Raw genomic sequence first — 18,749 nt, 5'->3', positions numbered from 1 at the left:
TACCTATAAGGTTTTATTCTGATATTGAGGAAAAATAATCTTAAAAATTATCCTAGTGATGCATTTAATAAAATTGAAATAGAAGAGTGAGGAGAACTTTAAATATATATATATTCTATTACTTAAAACATATGGAAACAGTGCAGTAGTATGCGTGAGACCACGGCAAGATATTTCTCAAATACTTGGAAATAGGTTTCTTTGAGAGTCAAATCCTAAAATAGATCAGAGAAGGAAATATATAGCTCTGCTGGGAGATATCAGTGCTCTCAGACCATTGGTTTGCCTAAAACTTGACTGGAGGCCTAAACAGGAAGGGAACGTGGGCTTCAATGGAAGCATGAAGGCGGAGCTGTAGTTGGAACCCTCTACAAGGTCTGCGCGTTTACCAGGGCATAGGGTGCAATGTCAGGGGCATTCAGTTGTCTGGTTTACTAGACTGTTTTAGCCCTTCATCAATAAGGGCACCTTCAGTTCTAGTGTGGGAGGGTCAGCTGTCCTTGACATATATTTGGTTGGCTAAAAAGTTCGGCTTGCAGGACAACCCAGACAAACTTTTTGGCTAACACAGTATTAACTATTGGGCCTGTCCATGGGGTTGGGCAAACTAGAATGGTTACTGAGCTTAATGGAGATGGTGCAGGAGCTCTGGGGAGGAGTTGGTGGTACACGTTTTACTCTTCCTTCCTAAATAACATTACAGTTCAATTTTTTAGCATTTATTTTTAGTGGTATCCCAGGGGCATTTGTGACAGGGGCTGTCAACACAGACTCCATTCAAGTGCACTTATGGTGGTATTCTTGACCGTTTGAGTTGCTCCAAGCCCAGGGCCCTTTCCACTGCCTTTGTTCTGATTCCTTATACACCAGGCAGTTATCTAATACTTCTGCTTCCTGTGTATTTTTCTGATGAAGCCAGAAAATATTTCCCAATCTTTTTGATAGTTGTATTTCTGAAAAATGAGTGCACTGACATTCTGGTTTTATATATGCTGAGGGAGGAGGAATTTAGTTTTATTATCATAACATCAGATGCCATCTCCTAGGATGATGAGCTGAGATGATAGTCTGAGCCAAGGCCAGACCCTGGACTGAGGTGAAATCATCAGATCTGGCAATGGCAGTAGATATCCTCCAAGTACTCTTGTACTCCTTCCACGATATAAACCTGTTACTAGGAAATAGCTCGCCAACTATAGATTGTTTTTTCCCAGCACTTAATGTATCATTGTGCCTTTCTTTCCAAAGAATAGAGTAATAAGCAGTCACTTTTTGTACACTGAGAATAATTAACTGGCCTTGGAAAGTAATCAGACTTGGTTAATAGTTCATTTAATGTTTATGGTTTTCTTTGGGGGCAAAACCCCCAACAAATTTTTGAAAAATGTCAAGGATCATATCCTTTCCTTTCCAATGAGCATTGAGCTTTACTATGAATGATGCCTTAAAGAATCAGGAGCCTTGAGTTCTAGTTTCAGCCAAGTCTCCTAACATGGGGCATGGCCTTGCTCTAGTCAGTTGACATCTCTAGTTCTCATTCTTTTACTTATGTACTTTTTTTCAAATAAAATATTTTATGGGTAGGTTAATATAATCCTGCATGTCTGAAACTTCTTCCCTTTTGTTAAAAGTATCAAATATTTATGGAGCTCTTATTTCATGTCAGGTTCTATGCTAAGTGCATTATATAGTATTTATTTGCCTCAGGAAGTTGGGACCATTTTATGAATGAGAGAATGGGGGTTCTGAGAGCGAAGTCAGTTGATCAAAACTAGTCGACAACCGAGCTGGAACTTAAACACATGTCTGCCCAGCTCCACGCCCACAATGTTAATTAGTGCCATGCTCCTTAGACTTGGCACATAATTTAAGGGGTTTTTAAATCCATCTTAATTTGGAACATGGTTTACTTTCTATAGGGTGATTTCTTACTTCCATCTTTATACTTTCTATATTTCTGAAACCAGAGGAATTGAAAGGACTTTTGTACTACTGTGTGTTTCATTTATAAATCACCCCAGACTCTTTGGAAACCCACTTCATTTTTGAAACCCAATGTGCTGGTATAGTTTTCAATTCTTTTCCTTCTTGGTGTATGCTTTCTGTGCTTTCTTTGTGTAAGGATGACAAAAATGGAAACTTTTAATGTTATTGAATGTTAAAAATTTGGCTAAAGGAGAGAACTTTGGTTTACACCTTAGGAGATTGAGGTTTATTTCTGTCTCAAGATATTTATGCCGAGATATTGTGAGAGTAACTCTTAGTACTGTTTTGCAAGTTATTATCAAATATGTGAAGAGCATTTCACACAAAATCGCTCTGTGTGAGCAGTCATAGTATTTCACTGGATTGTTGGAACCAGAATTAAAGCAAAATAACTTTAGGCTTATTGTTGCTCTGTGTGGACCTACTTAAGATAATTGGAATTCAGGCAGTTTGTTAAATCCTTCTTATGTTATTTGACTTGGCCTTAGCATAATGCCAGTTGGACTGCTGCAGGTGTATGTGGTGCATACAAGCAGATAAATGATTATATTTCTGTCTGAATTATCTCAGCTATACTGTATTCATTGATTAGGTCTAAAGTTAGGAATGTTTTGTTCTCTGAGCTGTGTCGAGTGAGACAAAAGAATAGGAAGGAAAACTGAATTAGGAGAGAGAGTTGGTGGAAGAGAAGAGGGAAGAAAGGCTGTTGGGGGAAATGAGGCTAAAAAGTGTCATTCAGAACCATCCTGAGAACTGAATTATGAGTAAACTGTATACTACTCATAGGCAGCTTCTGAAGGGAGCTCACGGTTTAACCATTTTGACGGTGCCTTACTCCTGAACTGGGCCAAGGACAGCTTAAAGATTTAAGGGATGGCGGTGTTTTGTGTTAGATAGAGGGGGGAAGTCACGGTTGGTCATTTTAGTAAACTCTTTAGCTTTTAATGCCCATTGTTTCACTCAGCATTTTCAGCATCTTCCGAACTTTGGTCATTCAGGCACCACAATCAACAGTTTTTGCCTTATCCATATTCTTTTCTTTTAAACTTAAATGTATTTTAAACAGGAACTTTATGTATCTGTTGAAATCTGGTTTGATATGATACTTATAGCTTTTCCTAATGTGCATTGAAATAAGTACATGAAGTTAGCATAAAGCCTAGCCACCAGTGTCCACCTAAAATTACCTTGAGAAATGCTGCGTTCATCTAATTCCAGCTCTTCCCTTGGCAGAGAGGGTACACAGAATGCTGAAGGTAGATGGTTAAAGGGAAACCCAAAACCTGGATATAGGGGCTTTTCAATAAAAACCTAGACAGATTTAAGACAGTAGATGAACACTAGGTTTCCCTTTGGGTTATCAGGCTAAAGACTTTAGTTAAGTTTCATTTCTTTTCCTCTTTCTTTTTTTGGTAAACTATTGAATGTTTTTTAGGTTACAGGAGTGTCTAGGCCTCATGAGTATTTTTCTCTGTTTGTTTCCTGGCAGAAACTGTGTCTCGAAAATTCTGAACTTGCTTTAGCTTCAAGTAAGGAGGAGTAAGATTTCTCCTTGCTCATTTTAGTGATAAGATCCCCTCTATCAGCTCCTAAGCCCAGAAATTCAGTATCTGTGAACTGCCTTGTACATGCCAGGCACACACTGCTGACCCCTGTGATGTGAAAAGGAAGCTGTGGTCCCCTCTTTGGTGAGGTCTGACGTAAACAGCTGAAACAGTCCCATGTAATAGAGGCATCAGCCAGGTACAGGAGATGTTAACTCTGTGGGTAGATCAGCAAAGGCCTTCATAGCTGGTGGAGAATGGGAGCTGGGCTGGTTGCATGTATGCCGTAAGGAGAACAGCACAATTTGTGCCCCTCTGAGTGCCATAGTCTTTTCTCTCCCGTCTTCGTAGATGATCATTTAGCACAATTTCTGTAGGTTGTACCCTGGCCCACATGTATTCCAACAGGAATGTTTTCAATATGTGGTAACTCAAGCCTTGCTGCCCTGACACCTCCACATGAATTCGAAGCAATAACTAGGGAACCTTCAGTAACAGTTGGCATATTGAGATGGCATCGTTCCCAAAACAACATCTTAATGAGGTCTGTGCTTCAAGAGCAATGCTTCTAGTTTAAATATACTCGGGCATGTCCTGTGTAACTGGAAGCCATGTGGCAGAAGTGGCTGCGATCACAGCGTGGTTCAGTCCTGCATTGGGAGGGTCTCATTGGAGCAGCTTCTCTAACCTCAGCGACTCCACACCTGGGTAGGAGGGTACTGTACATAAGGCAAGAGAAAGAGAATATAACAAATCAGGGACTTCTCAGTGATTAAGACTCTGCCTTCCAATGCAGGGGGTGTGGGTTTGATCCCTGGTTGGGGAACTAAGATCCCACATGCTTGCAGGATGCAGCCAAAAATTTAAAAATAAAACTTTTTTTTTTTTTTTTTAGAAAAAGAGAAAGAGAGTGAAACACATCAGCCTTAGCCCCCTTTAGGGAATGTGTGTGTAGAAGAACCCTCCTGCAAATGCAGGAGACATGAGAGACCCAGGTTCAATCCCTGGATGGGGAATATCCCCTGGAGGAGGGCACTGGCAACCCACTCCAGTATTCTTGCCTGGAGAATCCCATGGACAGAGGAGCCTGCTGGGCTACAGTCCATGGGGCTGCAAAGAGTCAGACACGACTGAGCAACTTAGCATGCCTGCATGTACAAAATCTGAGATACAGATTCTGGTCTTCATATAGCTTCCAACCCATCCCTCCGTACCCCACGCCACCTGCTTACCCACCTAGAACCTGAGCTGCACATTTAAAAACCAGTAGTTGAGAGAAGATTCTCAGTTCTATGTATGTAGAGGTCAGATAAAGGAGAAACCTCCAAGCCATCTCCTCACCCTGGGTGCCTAAAACCCTCACGGTGCTCATTGCATTGATGGCCCCATCCAGTTTTAGACCTCTGGGGATTTAATATATGCAGGCTTTTTTTTTTTTTTTTTAAGCACACTTGTTCTCTTAAAGAGCGGAAAATAAACGCCAAGGTGAGGGTGGTAGGGAGTGAGCTTTCAGACCAAGCCACGTCTCTTGTGTTACCAGAGACTACACCCCTCCTCAGACTAATCACCGAAGACTGTTTCTTTTGGCCAGCTCTCTGACCTTGAAGGATCCAGCCAGCCGCCTTGAAGATTTGGGTGCTAGACATAATACGGGTAGAGTCCAAGAGTTATTTCTATTTTATATATTTTATGTAGCTTGGCTATATTCATTTTTTATTCATTAAAAGTCCTGTTCTTAAGTAAGTCTAAAATACTTAACATACACACTGCCACTGACTTTTTTATATATAGGCTAAAGCACATCAGAAATATAAAGAATGCTAGAATTTATGGTAGCATCCACAAGTGATGCTGTGTTGCATCACTTGGACACAGACCAAGTTAAGAGTATGGATTGTTCTCCAATGTGTGTGAAACCCTTGGTTTTCTTTCTTCTGAATGCGATGAGGCAGATTTTCCTTGGAAAAATGGTTTGCGTTCAGCTGGGGAGATTGATATTTTCCCCCATCAGTTTCTCCCTTTAATAATTGAAAACTACTGTTCATTATTTACATAAAACTGTCTTTTTCTGGTCTGCTTTCCATAACCTTTCCCCTCTGAAGAATTTTAAGAATTCCCTGACTTGCCTCTGGGGGATTTTATGCCTGCTTTATCCCAGATGTGGGACATAGACCAGGCTGAGGGGTTTCTTTTTTTAATGTTCCTACTTTGAAAGACATTCTTTAACCAGTGAGCAAAGCTGCCACTGAAGAAAAGGATTTTCAAGAAAGTTAAGCAGTTAAGAAAATATGTGAGCTTGGTTTAAATGTCTAACTTAACTGAATGACACCAAAATCCCGAGTGCGAAATGAAAAAAGTAGACAGTAGTTTCAAATAATAATGGGAAAATGCACACGTGTTCTTTCAGCCTTTTAAGTTTGGAATTTTACTTTCTGAATGAAGGCATGTCAGTCTCCAGTCCCAGCAGCCCCATGTCTGATCTTGCCTTGAATGCCTGCTGATGTCATCCCAGGGAACGCATGGGCTTAGCAGATGTTTACCCTACTTCTTTTAGTCCTCGTCCCCACCTTCTGCTGACACAAAGAGGATATTCAGCCTTACTCATAATATTTTGTCTGCTCACATTCATATAGATGTATTGATCCTAATCCCTCTTTCAGAAGGGAGAATGTTAGAGGAGGGGAGAACTTAGAGTGCCAGAGGCTGTATTGAGACAGGGTTTTCTTATTTTTTTCCTAATGTCCATTCAGATTCCCAGACATTTCACCACCAGCTTTTGGTTATTGTAGCCTTCATAGTGATGTCCAAAAATACCATAAAATTGAAACTCTTTTGTGCGATAAAATGTGAGAAGAATGCCGGCGAGAGTTTTTCTTCTCTACTCGAGCACATATTACACCATTTTCCCAAGTCCAAAGTTCTTTTTTCCGCAATGAATATATCTGTTGTATCTGTTGTATCATGTGTAATTAATTAAATTATTAGGTTTTAGTTTCTTCCGAGTTCAAATTTCTGTTGCATTTTTGAAATATCTGAAAATTCTTAAGCTTAATTTTCATGGTATGCAAGGTGGCTGCCTACCATATATTTCCTGCTTCACCATGGTCCCCTGGCTGACATAACCTCCTCTCCTTTTTATTCTCCTGTAGGATCTTTCGAAGATGGTTTGGCTGCCCTGGAGATTTGGAGATCTGATGCCACGATGAGGACTCACACACGGGGGGCTCCCAGTGTGTTTTTCATATGTTTGTTTTGCTTTGTGTCAGCCTGCGTCACCGACGAGAATCCAGAAGTCATGATCCCCTTCACCAACGCCAACTACGACAGCCACCCGATGCTCTACTTCTCCAGGGCCGAGGTGGCCGAGCTCCAGCTGCGGGCCGCCAGCTCCCACGAGCACATTGCCGCCCGGCTCACGGAGGCCGTGAACACCATGCTGTCCAGCCCCCTGGAGTACCTCCCTCCGTGGGACCCCAAGGAGTACAGCGCCCGCTGGAATGAGATTTACGGCAACAACCTGGGGGCCCTAGCCATGTTCTGCGTGCTGTATCCTGAGAACATGGAAGCCCGAGATATGGCCAAAGACTACATGGAGAGGATGGCAGCTCAGCCTAGTTGGTAGATTTTTGTCTTTTTCTTCTTACTGTATTAACTCTGTGATTTAAGGAATGGATTCATAGGGGGATGAAAGCTCAGAGGCCAGATTTTCATATACTCTGTGTGTGTGTGTGTGTGTGTGTGTGTGATTGAAGGGGAAAGATTGCTTGTTATTTGTGTTGTCAATGGCTTATGAATGGTCTCTAGTTTCAAAGACCTAGTAACTTCCATGTTTAAAGTTAGAAGAAAAATATTTATAGATATAATCTAACCAAAGAAAAAATAATTTGCTGCCTTGAGTAAACGGTATCATCTTGATTGTTGAGATTTCTTTCCCGTTGTTTCACACACTTGTATTACTATCATCAGGTCTTAAGTTCTGACTGACCCCCTTGTGGTTAAAACCTTTTGCCAGCAAAGAGATTTCCTCCAATTAAGATTACTTTCCATTTTAGGACAATCAGGAGCTTGAAGAGCTAAAAGTAAATGTGATAGGATTAACTGGCAATTTATAAACAAGATCTTATCCAATACCCAGCAAATTGCCCAAACCTGTATGAAAACCAAAGTTGTAATATAATTATGTGAGGAATTCTAATTATGTAATAATTTACTTTCAGAAGTTCAAAATTTGATAACAAACTTCCTGTCACTTCTTGATTAGCTTAAATTTATTTGTTTATAATTAATGTGCCTACCTGATTCCAGAAGGTATGCAATGAATTAATTAGAGATTCTGTGTGTATTCTTTAAATAATTTAAACTGTTTTAATACATATTCATGGACCAATTACATTAAAAAAATTGCAAACTATATGAAATATCCTTTTAAAATTATATAGGCTGTTAATTGTCCTAGGGTTAGAAAGAGCTCTTTTTTAAATGATTAGAAAAATCAGTGAATGCATTTAATGATGTGGTGAGTTACATCTCACATATCATAGGGGTGAAGAATGGTAGCTTGCAAGCTTCCTGAATTCTGCCAATACAATAAATAAATTTAATTCTTCCTAAATTTCTGCAAATAAGATAAAGAATGTTGTTTGCTTATGGAGTTTGAAGGATTTTCTGAAATTTCTTACTGAAAAAGATGATAGAAGTGTTGGTATTACATTCATATCAGAGCTTATTTTTAAGGCTTATTGTTAGGTATATATAATCATTTTGAAGCTTACAATATTTTATATTGAAAAGAAGCTTTTTATTTGGATTGTTTCAAAGCTGAGCCATAGTTTCTGTTCTTGATTAACTCATTCTATTCTTGACTCCAACAAAGAACATAAAAGATGTATGACTTCAGTTTTTATTTGCCAACCATACCTCAGTAAAGCTTGGAAAATTTTTTTAAATAATAAAAAATAATGCATGAAAATTGGACATTTGAACTATAAATTTCTGTTAGCAGGTATCACGGTTACTTGACATTGTACAGTTAGTTAAAAATGGCTGCCATATTTATAGTATTTGAGGAAAAAGTCTTTGTTGTCTATAAAGGTAAAGTCCTTTTTGTTTTAGATAGCTAAGTGAAATTTGACAGATTAAGATACTGATGAAAATGTTCCAGAGAGCCATTCTGGAACATTAATTTCACTTCATGAAAGAGTAGGTAACTGGGAAGTTCCACTTTATAATGGAGACTTTATTAGTATAAATACAATCACATGAAGAGACTTGCACAAGACCTGTGCGATTTTATTATAATAAAAAACATTGAGGCATATAAACACCAACATAAACGAATGCTGTCATTAGAAAGGATTAAAAGAAGGAAAATAAAAATGATCATTTTAATAGTTTTCTACAGGTTCAGAATTACTGGTTGATGGAGATGTGTAGAAATATACTAGAGGACTGGTACTTTTTTTGTGGTAGTTTTGATAAAAACAGGTATAACTCTATGCCATTATCCAGTAACCCAAAAGCCAGTCTGTGATTTAATAGAGCTGAACAGTTGAGTTCTTTCTCTTGACCTCCTGGTAGATGAAGGTCAGAAACTGAGAATTTACCTTTATATCTGGTGTGTATTTCCAGAAGTTATCCTAGCATAAAAAGTCAAGCTACTGGAATATTTTTATCTTGGGAAGAACTGTTACTAGGCGGTACTTTTAAATGACTTTATGGAAATTACAAGTTTTAAGAGCTATTGCATCCAATCCCTAGACTCTTAAATTTTTATTAAATTGTAGTTGAATATAATCAGTCCCTTTTCGAAACTTAAAATACTGCTGAATGTTTTTGTAGTTCAACTATCCATATTTAAATCAACTAAATCATATGTTCCTATTATGCCCAGAGAAAGTATTGTAGATGTTGTCACTGTCTTAGGATATAGTTCACCTATATTTGGTTTCAGAGAAAAATAAAAGACTTTTATTTATAAAAGAGATCAATATTTAATACTATGGAATTTTTAAAAAGCTTCCTGCAATGGCTTCATCAAACTTAATACATTTGCCATATTCCATGAAGATCCTTCCTACTCTTTATAAAAACCAATGAGTAAATTGTGTCCATTCACTTATTCAGTTAATAAACATTAACAAACATTTATTGAGCATCTGTTCCATGTCATGTACCATATAGATGCTGGGGATTCAATGATGAAAAAAAAAATAACTCTGTACATTTAAAATTTGCACCTAGGATAAGGGCTGCAAACACTGGGTTTATAGCTAGGACTATATTCTCTGCTCAGAATTAAGTGTAAGGATCACTTAATTGGGGGGCGGTGATCATTAGTTTTTATTCATGAATTACTTAAAGATTTGAGGAGTAAATGAGATAAGGTAAAATACTTATTAGCACAGTTCCTGTCACATAGTAAGCCTTCTATAAATAAGAATGACAACGATAAGAATGACAACAATAATTATTGTTACTGGTATTTACTTAGTATTTAGACCTTGTTTAGTTTATAATTTGGTGTATGTAGGCTGTAAGGAAATAGTATTTGTTTGGGATTTATTTGGAGAGTTTGCTTATCTTTATTCAAATTGCTCTCAAAACTAGAACATCTGTTTAATGTATAATATGTTCCTTTTGGCGTTGTTCCATTAAAACTTTCAGTGTTGCTCCCTTGGGCCCCTTTTGTTAGCAGATAAGAATCTGATGGTAGCACCAATTGTGACGGCTTAGGGGGAAGGAACAATGATGTGTCTTTTGTCTGGTATTAAAAAGAAGTACTTCTGACATATATATGCATACAGATTTATTAATGTAGTTCATTTAATTTGAATATTTTGTAAGTAAAGAGCTAAAAGGTCACAGCTGTAGATTTACTTACTTAACAGTCTAAGGCCATTGGAAAAGTTAAATGGAAAATATTATCTAGTTATATACTGATCTTATGTGTTCATCTGATAAAGTAGAAAGGGATCTTATAGATTGATAATGATGTTGGTGGTTGAAAAATAACCACATGCAGTACTGTCATCTTTTGACATTATAATTTTGTGTGTCAGTGAGTACCCAAAGATGAGACGTGTCTATGTCCTATATCTGCTTTTGTGGATATGTCCATATTCTCTTTCAGAAGCGCTCTCTCCTCTGTTCTTCTACCTTTTGTTAATGTTATGCATTCTTTATAACATTCTCTCTAACAGTAAAAGTAACAAGATAATTGAATTGTTCTTAATTTGGTTGTAAAAATCAAATTTTAAAAGATGTTACTTTAACCTATATATAAAATGGCACATTATTTTTAGCATCATCAATAATGTCTTTGACCTTTAAATTAAGCCCCTTTTCCTCTATAGATCTCCTCTTCCAAATGAGAGCTAGGATTTGGGTTACAGTTGGCCCTGTGTTATATAAAAGAGTGATTAGAACTTCATTATATAACTACTTTAAGAAATATAATGAGCTGAGATCATAAATCTAGACCTGGTAACAATAGAAAATGTGTTCTATTACACTTAAAGTCATTTCATTTTTTTATATCATCTAATCATCAGAGCAAGTTCTATATGTGGCAGTTGGCACATGGGGAAATTCTCTTTTATAAATGGTTGATTTCTGCATTCAGTCCTTACCTAATTAAAAAGGGAACACTGCTGGATGCCAAAAAATGAAAAATTTTCCATCAGTTTTTTTTCCTCAAGAACTTAAACTTTAAGGTGAGAAAATAATAAAAACAGATCTTAGTCAAGTTTTAAGAGATTTCTAAAGAGTCAGTTTTTGGAGTTTTGGAGTAAGCACATATTGCTCAGTTTTCCTAAAATTTTCATATGTATGTATATTTTTATTTACTTATCTTTACTTTTTTCTACTGTACCTTTCTTCCCAAAGATTAAGGAAACAAAATATAATACTCAAATAAGAGCTAGCTGAGAAAGAAAAGAGGAAAGGAAAAGATTATCAGCTGAACTAGCAAAGAGACAATTGCTGAAATGCTTCTTATGTCCGATGGGTGAAAGGGCCACAGGTGGGCCCTGAATTTTTTTAAAAGTAAAGAAAGTAGGTTCAGTTAGTTTTGAAGTATAGTGTCCGTGGGATTAAAAATAGATCAGTTACTCCAGCTACTGCTCTTGACTCAAGGATCAGAAAGAAATTTCTCCTGGAGTTTTCTTGAAAAGCTCTCACGGTAGTTTCATGAACGTCCTTCCAGTGCATGTGTGATGAATTGCACAGCGCTGTCTTTTTTATACGATACTGAACTAGACTGAGGGCAGAACTGGATCTGTTTTGCTCATACGTACCTCTGTCATCTCCTAACAGAGTATCAGGTATATTTTTGCCCAATGAATGAATGCTGTAGTATCCTTGGATGAAGGTTCTTCAAAGTGAAATTGACTAAAACTACAGTGGGGCTAGAGGGGAGGGACGTGTGGTTTAGTCCCAGGCTGCCCTACTTTTTTTCCTAGTCTAGCTCAGTCCTTCAGCAAACTTTTGCCCGAGCAGAGAAGTGAGATGACGTATACCTGTCAGGCGGCCTGTCTATACACTGAGTGTCTCAGCTGAGCTCATGATAGATGGGTTCTCTGAGCTTGGTATTACACTGCTCTGCCTGTGTTACAGCAATCTTCCATACCTAAAAACAAACAAAAAACTCACTTAAATGATCATCGGAAATCACGCCACACCTGAATCACTTAAGAAAGATACAGATAAGTTGACCATATCTCACCTACTATGAAGAAGTGAATGATTGGACAGAGATTTAAAATAGAATTGTAACAAAAGATTTGTTGTTCAAGCTCTACTGACAGCATATAGTTATCCCATGTCCATTTCTGAGCAACGAGCTTTTCAAGGCTTTTGTCTAAACATCGTAAAGCTGGGGAAGGGGCCACGCATAGAGTCCTCGGATGCAGAGCTGCACTTGTATCCTGATTCTATTTTATTAGCCCTTAGCAGGTTTTTTTTAACTTCTGTAAAACCCCAGTTTCTTTGTCTTTAAAATATGGATTGAGTCTTCCCAGGCAAGCAATGTCCTTCCAAGGGTTAAATGAGATAATGCATGTAAAGCTCTTAGCATTATGTGCCTGATACATAATTTACTAAAAAGTTTGTTTTTACTATGCAGAAATAGATATGATCATGTAGCTTTATTCTTGACACACAGGACTTCATTTTACCTACTCACTCTGGAGTTGTGTTTTTGAGAAGTACTCATTTTGCATCATTTTCTTCCCTTTCTTTATAGTATTTTTGCTTGCTTATCATCAGAAAGTAAATCACAGAGGAAAGAAATTACTTCACTCTTGTGTTGGTGCCAGTCAGCTACAGGAATTCAGAACTGGTGAGGGAAACAAAGAAAGCTGAACTTTTGGATAGAGAAGTAATTATCATTTTATTTGCAACAGACGGTGTATTAAATTCCTTGCCTGTGCAATGCAAACTTCTGGAGAGTGACATCGGAGGGCCCATTTGCAAAATAAAATACAAAAAAAATAATAAAGTAAAGAAAAAAAATGCCCTTGGCATATCAAAGTGAACCAATCAGTTTTATTCCTGTATGTTCCAAAATGATGGGTGAGCACGTCACTCAGCATGGTATGCTGGGCTTCAAATGCAGTTCCCTCCAGCTGTCTCTCAGGCTCTTTACTTCTCTTAAATTGCACAGTAAAGCTGAGGATCAAAGTAGGGGAGGATATAGAGCCACGGCACCCTAAGTAAAATGATCGGGTTTTCCTCTCATGACCTTACAGTGGTGAAGACCTGGAGGCGTAGCCCATAGTGCACCTGGAATCCATTCAAGGAAAAACATCCAGTGGACTCAACTGCAGGGTCTCTACTAACCCAGCCCCCAAGTCCCCTGGCTTTTTCTCCTTCATGCTTTCCCTCCCTCTGCCCTTCCTCCTCCTTCCCCTCCTGCCTCTCTTGTTCTCTCTGTTCCATTCATTCTATGATCTAAAGAAAGACACTCCTTTTACCCTGCTATAAATCCTTGCAAACAGAAGTCTAAAACTGGTGACAACAAGGCTTTGTATAATGATCAGATTCTTTCATATTTACAGAAACACATTTTAGGAACCTGGCCATTGGGAATTCCCTTCTGGTATACCATTTAATAAACAGGTTTTTGCCAGCATCATTCCAGGTGAAGGCAGTGGGCAAGGATTGGTGTTGCAAGACCTGTGGCAGGAGAAGGCAGGTGAGGAATTGCTCAGGGAGAGGCCAAATCAGGTGTTAAGGTTAGCTGAGCATCGTGGTGATGGTTTTCATACACAACAAGGAGACTCTTCTCCATTCAAATGAAGTGAGGTTAAAATAGTTTAATAATGCTTCTTTCTAACAACAAATGTGAGACATCTTATATCATCTCTGTTGTTGTCATTCGGCTGCTAAGTCGTGTCTGACTCTTTGTGACCCCGTGAACTGCAGCACGCCAGGCTTCCCTGTCCTTCACTGTCTCCTGGAGTTTGCTCAAACTCATGTCCATTGAGTCGATGACAACATCCAACCATCTCATCCTCTGTCTCCCTTCTTCTCTTGCCCTCAATCTTTCCCAGCATCAGGGTCTTTTCCAGTGAGTCAGCTCTTTGCATCAGGTGGCCAAAGTATTGGAGCTTCAGCTTCAGACATCAGTCCTTCCAATGAATATTCAGGATTGATTTCCTTTAGGATGGACTGGTTTGATCTCCTTGCTGTCCAAGGGACTCTCAAGAGTCTTCTCTAAGCACCACAGTTTGAAAGCATCAATTCTTTGGTGCTCAACCTTCTTATGGTCCAACTCTCACATCTGTACATGACTACTGAAAAAACCATAGCTTTGACTATATGGACCTTTGTCAGTAAAGTGATGTCTCTGCTTTTTAATATGCTGTCTAGGTTTGTCATAGCTTTTCTTGCAAGGAGCAAGCACCTTTTAATTTTGTGGCTACAGTCACAGTCTACGGTGATTTTGGAGCCCGAGAAAAGAAAATCTGTCACTGTTCCCACTTTTTCCCCATCTATTTTCCATGAGGTGATAGGATCGGATGCCATGATCTTAGTTTTTATTCTCTTTATACCCTCATTAAGAGACTCTTTAGTTCCTCTTTGCTTTCTGCCATTAGAATGGTATCATCTGCATATCTGAGGTTGTTATTTCTCCTGGAAATCTTGATTCCAGTTTGTGATTCATCCAGCCTGGCATTTCACATGATGTGCTCTGCATGTAAGTTAAATAAGCGGGTGACAGTATGCAGCCTTGACGTACTCCTTTCCCAATCTTGAACCAGTCCGTTGTTCCATGTCCCGTTCTAACTGTTGCTTCTTGTCCTACGTGCGTGCGTGCTAAGTTGCTTCAGTTGTGTTCGACTCTTTGCAACCCCATGGGCTGTAGCCCACTCAGGCTCCTCTGTCCATGGAATTTCCAGGCAAGAATACTGAAGTGGGTTGCCATGCCCTTCTCCAGGGGATCTTCCCAACCCAGGGATCAAACCCAGGTTTCCTGCATTGCAGACAGATTCTTTACCACTGAGCCACTGAGGAAGCCCTTCGTGTCTTGCACACACCTCTAAACATACCCAGTAGAAAAGAAATCTGCAGTCAGTTTTCCTGTGGGATCTGTTTGTTGTTTGAATGTGACATTCAATATTGGTGCAACCCTCAACTGTCTCCATGATGAGTAATGCTCTCTCCTACCTCCTGCTCTTTTAGTGTCACTTGTTGCCTTTTTAATAAAAAAATTCACTGTGGGCTTTCAGAGTTGTCTTAGGGAGTTGTGCTTAAGGCCAGAGGAATCCTCATCTTTCTTCTGAAGGGGTTCTAAATTTGTGCTGCTCACCCCATATACAACAAAGATGCAAATGTGGTAAGTTCCACACCATCTTTACAATCTGGTTCTCACATTTATCTAATATTAAAACTTGCCAAGCATGTTGTTTAAATTTTATGCATTCCTTGCCCTTATCTTGAGAGATTTGAGTTAGCAAGGGCTAGGCATATATGTGTGTGTGTCTGTGTGTGTGTGTGTGTGTGTGTGTATGCCTGTATTCTATTTCAATATTGCTTTATGATCTTTTTTAAAGTTGCCTTTATTAAGTGAAATAGTACTAGTTCCACTTAAGATGTAGGGCTTTGCCGACATTAAGTTCTTACTAATAGTGTTTGAAGAGATATTTTTAACTACTGGAGAATAGCAGTAACATGAGTATTTCTGTGCAGTCTTTTGTAAAGCTGGCTGGTTCTTTTTACCATAGTTATCTTAAGAATGGCTCTTTCCTTCTTCATCTCCTTCTGCCGTATCTGTCAAGAGAGCATGTTTTAGCTATGTTTAACACAGTCTCTTTCCTCCATCCTTCGTTTTTCATTGCAGTGTCAACATGCTGGCTTAGGATAGCAGGAGAAACCATAGTCAGGAGACAGATCATTACATTTCCCATGTAAACCTGCAATTTAGAAGCTTTGTGTGTGGATGGCTTTGAGGAGAGGAATCAGGAGGAGGGGAACTAGGTGGAAGCTTAGAGAGGAAGTGAAGATCACAGCTAAGCCAGAGAGAATAGGAACAAGACGGAATGAATTTAAGGGACATTTAGGACAGAGAATCTACAAAGAGATTGATTGGATATGGGACACTGTTTCTCAAACTATGGTTCCTTCATCAGAATCATACAAGTGTTCTTATTAAAAACAGAGCTCCCCGGAACTGGCCCACACTCAGGGAAACACGATCCTTTGGAGTAGGCCAAAGAACTTTTCCTTTTAACGAGTTCCCCCTATAGTTCCAAGGCACCTAAAAATTAAATAGCGAAGGGAAGGGAGGTAGAAAGCTTGGGACTTGGTTTTTGTCTTGGGCAAATGGGTGCACAGTGATGCAGACAGGAGATGGAATGTATAGTGGGTGTGTGGGAAAGAAAAGATGTTCACTTTTAAAAACATGTATTTATTTATTTTTTGGCTGCACTGGGTCTTCATTGCTGCGTGCAAGCTTTTCTCTAGTTGTGGTGAGTGGGGGCTACTCTCTAGTTGCGGTGCGTGGGCTTCTGACTGCAGTGGCCTCTCTTGCAAAGCTCGGGTTCCAAGGTGCGCCGGGTTCAGTAGTTGCAGCGTGTGGGCTCAATAGTTGTGGTCCTCAGACTCAGTTGCTCCTCGGCACATGGGATCTTCCCAGACCAGGGATCAAACCCGTGTCCCCTGCATTGGCAGGCAGATTCCCAACCACTGGACCACCAGGGAAGTCCCTAGTTCACTTTTTTGCATGACTCTTCTCTCACTTTAATGATCTCACTTTGTTGGTATCACCAACTGTGTGGAGAGATGAATTTCAAAGCTCTCTGTCCTTGTAATCATTACAAGTGCTCATAGATCCTCTTGGCAAATACTTTGGTATATATTTATTAGTATAGTTTTAAAGACTTCCTGGCCCTATCTGTTCATTTTTACACATTCATCACCTTCCACTTTCTCTGTCCTGTGGCTGCCCCAGAACAGAGAAAGTGCCACCGTTCTTGCCTCTAGCCGTTTTTCTCCTTTCTCCCCTTTATTCTGTGCTTCACTCTCACTACTCTGAATGCATTTTGCTGTTGGTGGTGGTGGTGTCATTGTTGGATATGGGTGAGCTCTTTAGGAAGAATTATCTTTAAGCTGTTAAAAAAGATCAGCCTGTCATCATTCCTGTAAAACATGCCCCCATCCAGAGCTTTCGGATTCTCGAAATCTTTTTATTTCCTAGAATGTTGTGATTTTAGTGTTTTAAGCTTTTCACCGGCAGGCATTGATGTGCATCCTCATTGATTCACTGGGCCACGTGTACTGACATTTTTAACTCTGCCTCGATCTGGGTGGTAATAAGTTTACAGACCAGCCCTGAGCTGAGCTTTCTGCCTGCAGGGATCCAGACTCATCCATCCCTTTCCTTCCTCCTTTTCCCCAACTCGATGTAGATGTCAGGATCCTGTTTAACTTCTCCTTCTTCCATTAATGTTTTCTCTGGCCCCTCATGCATCTCAATTCTCATAGGTATTATTTTTCATGTGACTTGTTGGATTTGCAGTAGTAACAGGGTTACTTACCTGGTTCTCTGATTAGGAGTGTGTGTCTTCAAGATGCAGCCTAAAGAAGCTTCTTTGTAAAAACCTTTTAAACTCCAGTTTCTACCCTACCCTGGCCAATGTAATTCGGGTGTGCCAAAGAACCCATGCAGAGCTCTTAGAGGATGTTTCGTCTATACTATAACTGTATAGATTCTACCATTTGTTTGCCTCTGGCACATAAGCTTATTGAGAGTAGCACCATCATCATGTTTTACATCTCTGTCCTGAGAGCTGAATATGCTATAGGGGCCACAAGGACACTAATAATAACTTAAATTGAATGAATGAATGATCACATTTTGATGAGTAGTCTAGGCTTACCATGAGCAGGAGTCCAAGATCTGTTTTCAGTTTCGACTCTGATTTGGTGCCTTTTTCACTGTGGATGTTCGTACTTATTTGGCCTCATTCTCACTCTGAAGACCTTCCTGCTGTTAATATGTAGTCGGAGGTGTTGCGCCTTTGGCCCACTTGGAGGCTGGTAGCGGGTATGTCAGGATTTGACATCTCTGTGTCTAGTTCCCCCGGGAGTCTCAGATTCCCTGCTCTCTGAAGCACTTCTCCTGCACCTGGTATTCTCTCCTGCCTAATCTCTTGAATTTTGGTGTCCATCATCTTAACTTCCACATAATATTCATGGATACTCCTGGTCAGGTAACCCCAATAGAATTTTTTTTTCCATTTATTTTTATTAGTTGGAGGCTAATTACTTTACAGTAGTGTAGTGGTTTTTGTCATACATTGACATGAATCAGCCATGGATTTACATGTATTCCCCATCCCGATGTTTAAAGCCACCTGCTTCAGTATTTGGAATGAATGGTAGTGATGTTAGGTAGTAGTGTTAGGTGGTGGGGGTGATACTTTATTTGAATTAAGATCAAGGACCGTGGAGTCAGACATCCATGTTCTAAACCCATTTGTGAACCATATGACATGGATGGAACATGTTACTTGATTTCTTAATGACTCAATTTCCTCATCTGTAAATTGGTGATAAACGTTGTATAATACTTACCTCATAGTGTTTAGAGGGTTAAATGAATTAATGAAACAGTAACTGGCATAAGGTGTTAGCTATTATTTTTATCCCTGTTGCTTTGCTTTTATTTTGTGCTCTTATACTTTGATGTCAGTAAAGGTAGTTTTCATTTATAAACAA

At 39.2% G+C, this 18,749-nt stretch overlaps 1 protein-coding gene across 1 annotated transcript in view; it reads left to right on the top strand.

The window, feature by feature from the left end:
• The first annotated feature begins 5,106 nt into the window (after window positions 1-5,106).
• Window positions 5,107-18,749, top strand: part of DSE (dermatan sulfate epimerase) — a 46,394-nt gene continuing 32,751 nt past the window's right edge. The window contains exons 1-2 of the mRNA XM_020894395.2: window positions 5,107-5,183; window positions 6,680-7,148. Of these exons, the coding sequence (XP_020750054.2) occupies window positions 6,733-7,148 (416 nt within the window). The 5' untranslated portion in view covers window positions 5,107-5,183; window positions 6,680-6,732. The remainder of the gene's footprint in view (window positions 5,184-6,679; window positions 7,149-18,749) is intronic.

The sequence above is a fragment of the Odocoileus virginianus genome, unplaced genomic scaffold, assembly GCF_023699985.2.
Source record: "Odocoileus virginianus isolate 20LAN1187 ecotype Illinois unplaced genomic scaffold, Ovbor_1.2 Unplaced_Contig_17, whole genome shotgun sequence".
Lineage (NCBI taxonomy): Eukaryota > Metazoa > Chordata > Mammalia > Artiodactyla > Cervidae > Odocoileus > Odocoileus virginianus.
Note: the sequence above shows the minus strand (reverse complement) of the source record. Positions and strands in the feature narration are given on the sequence as shown.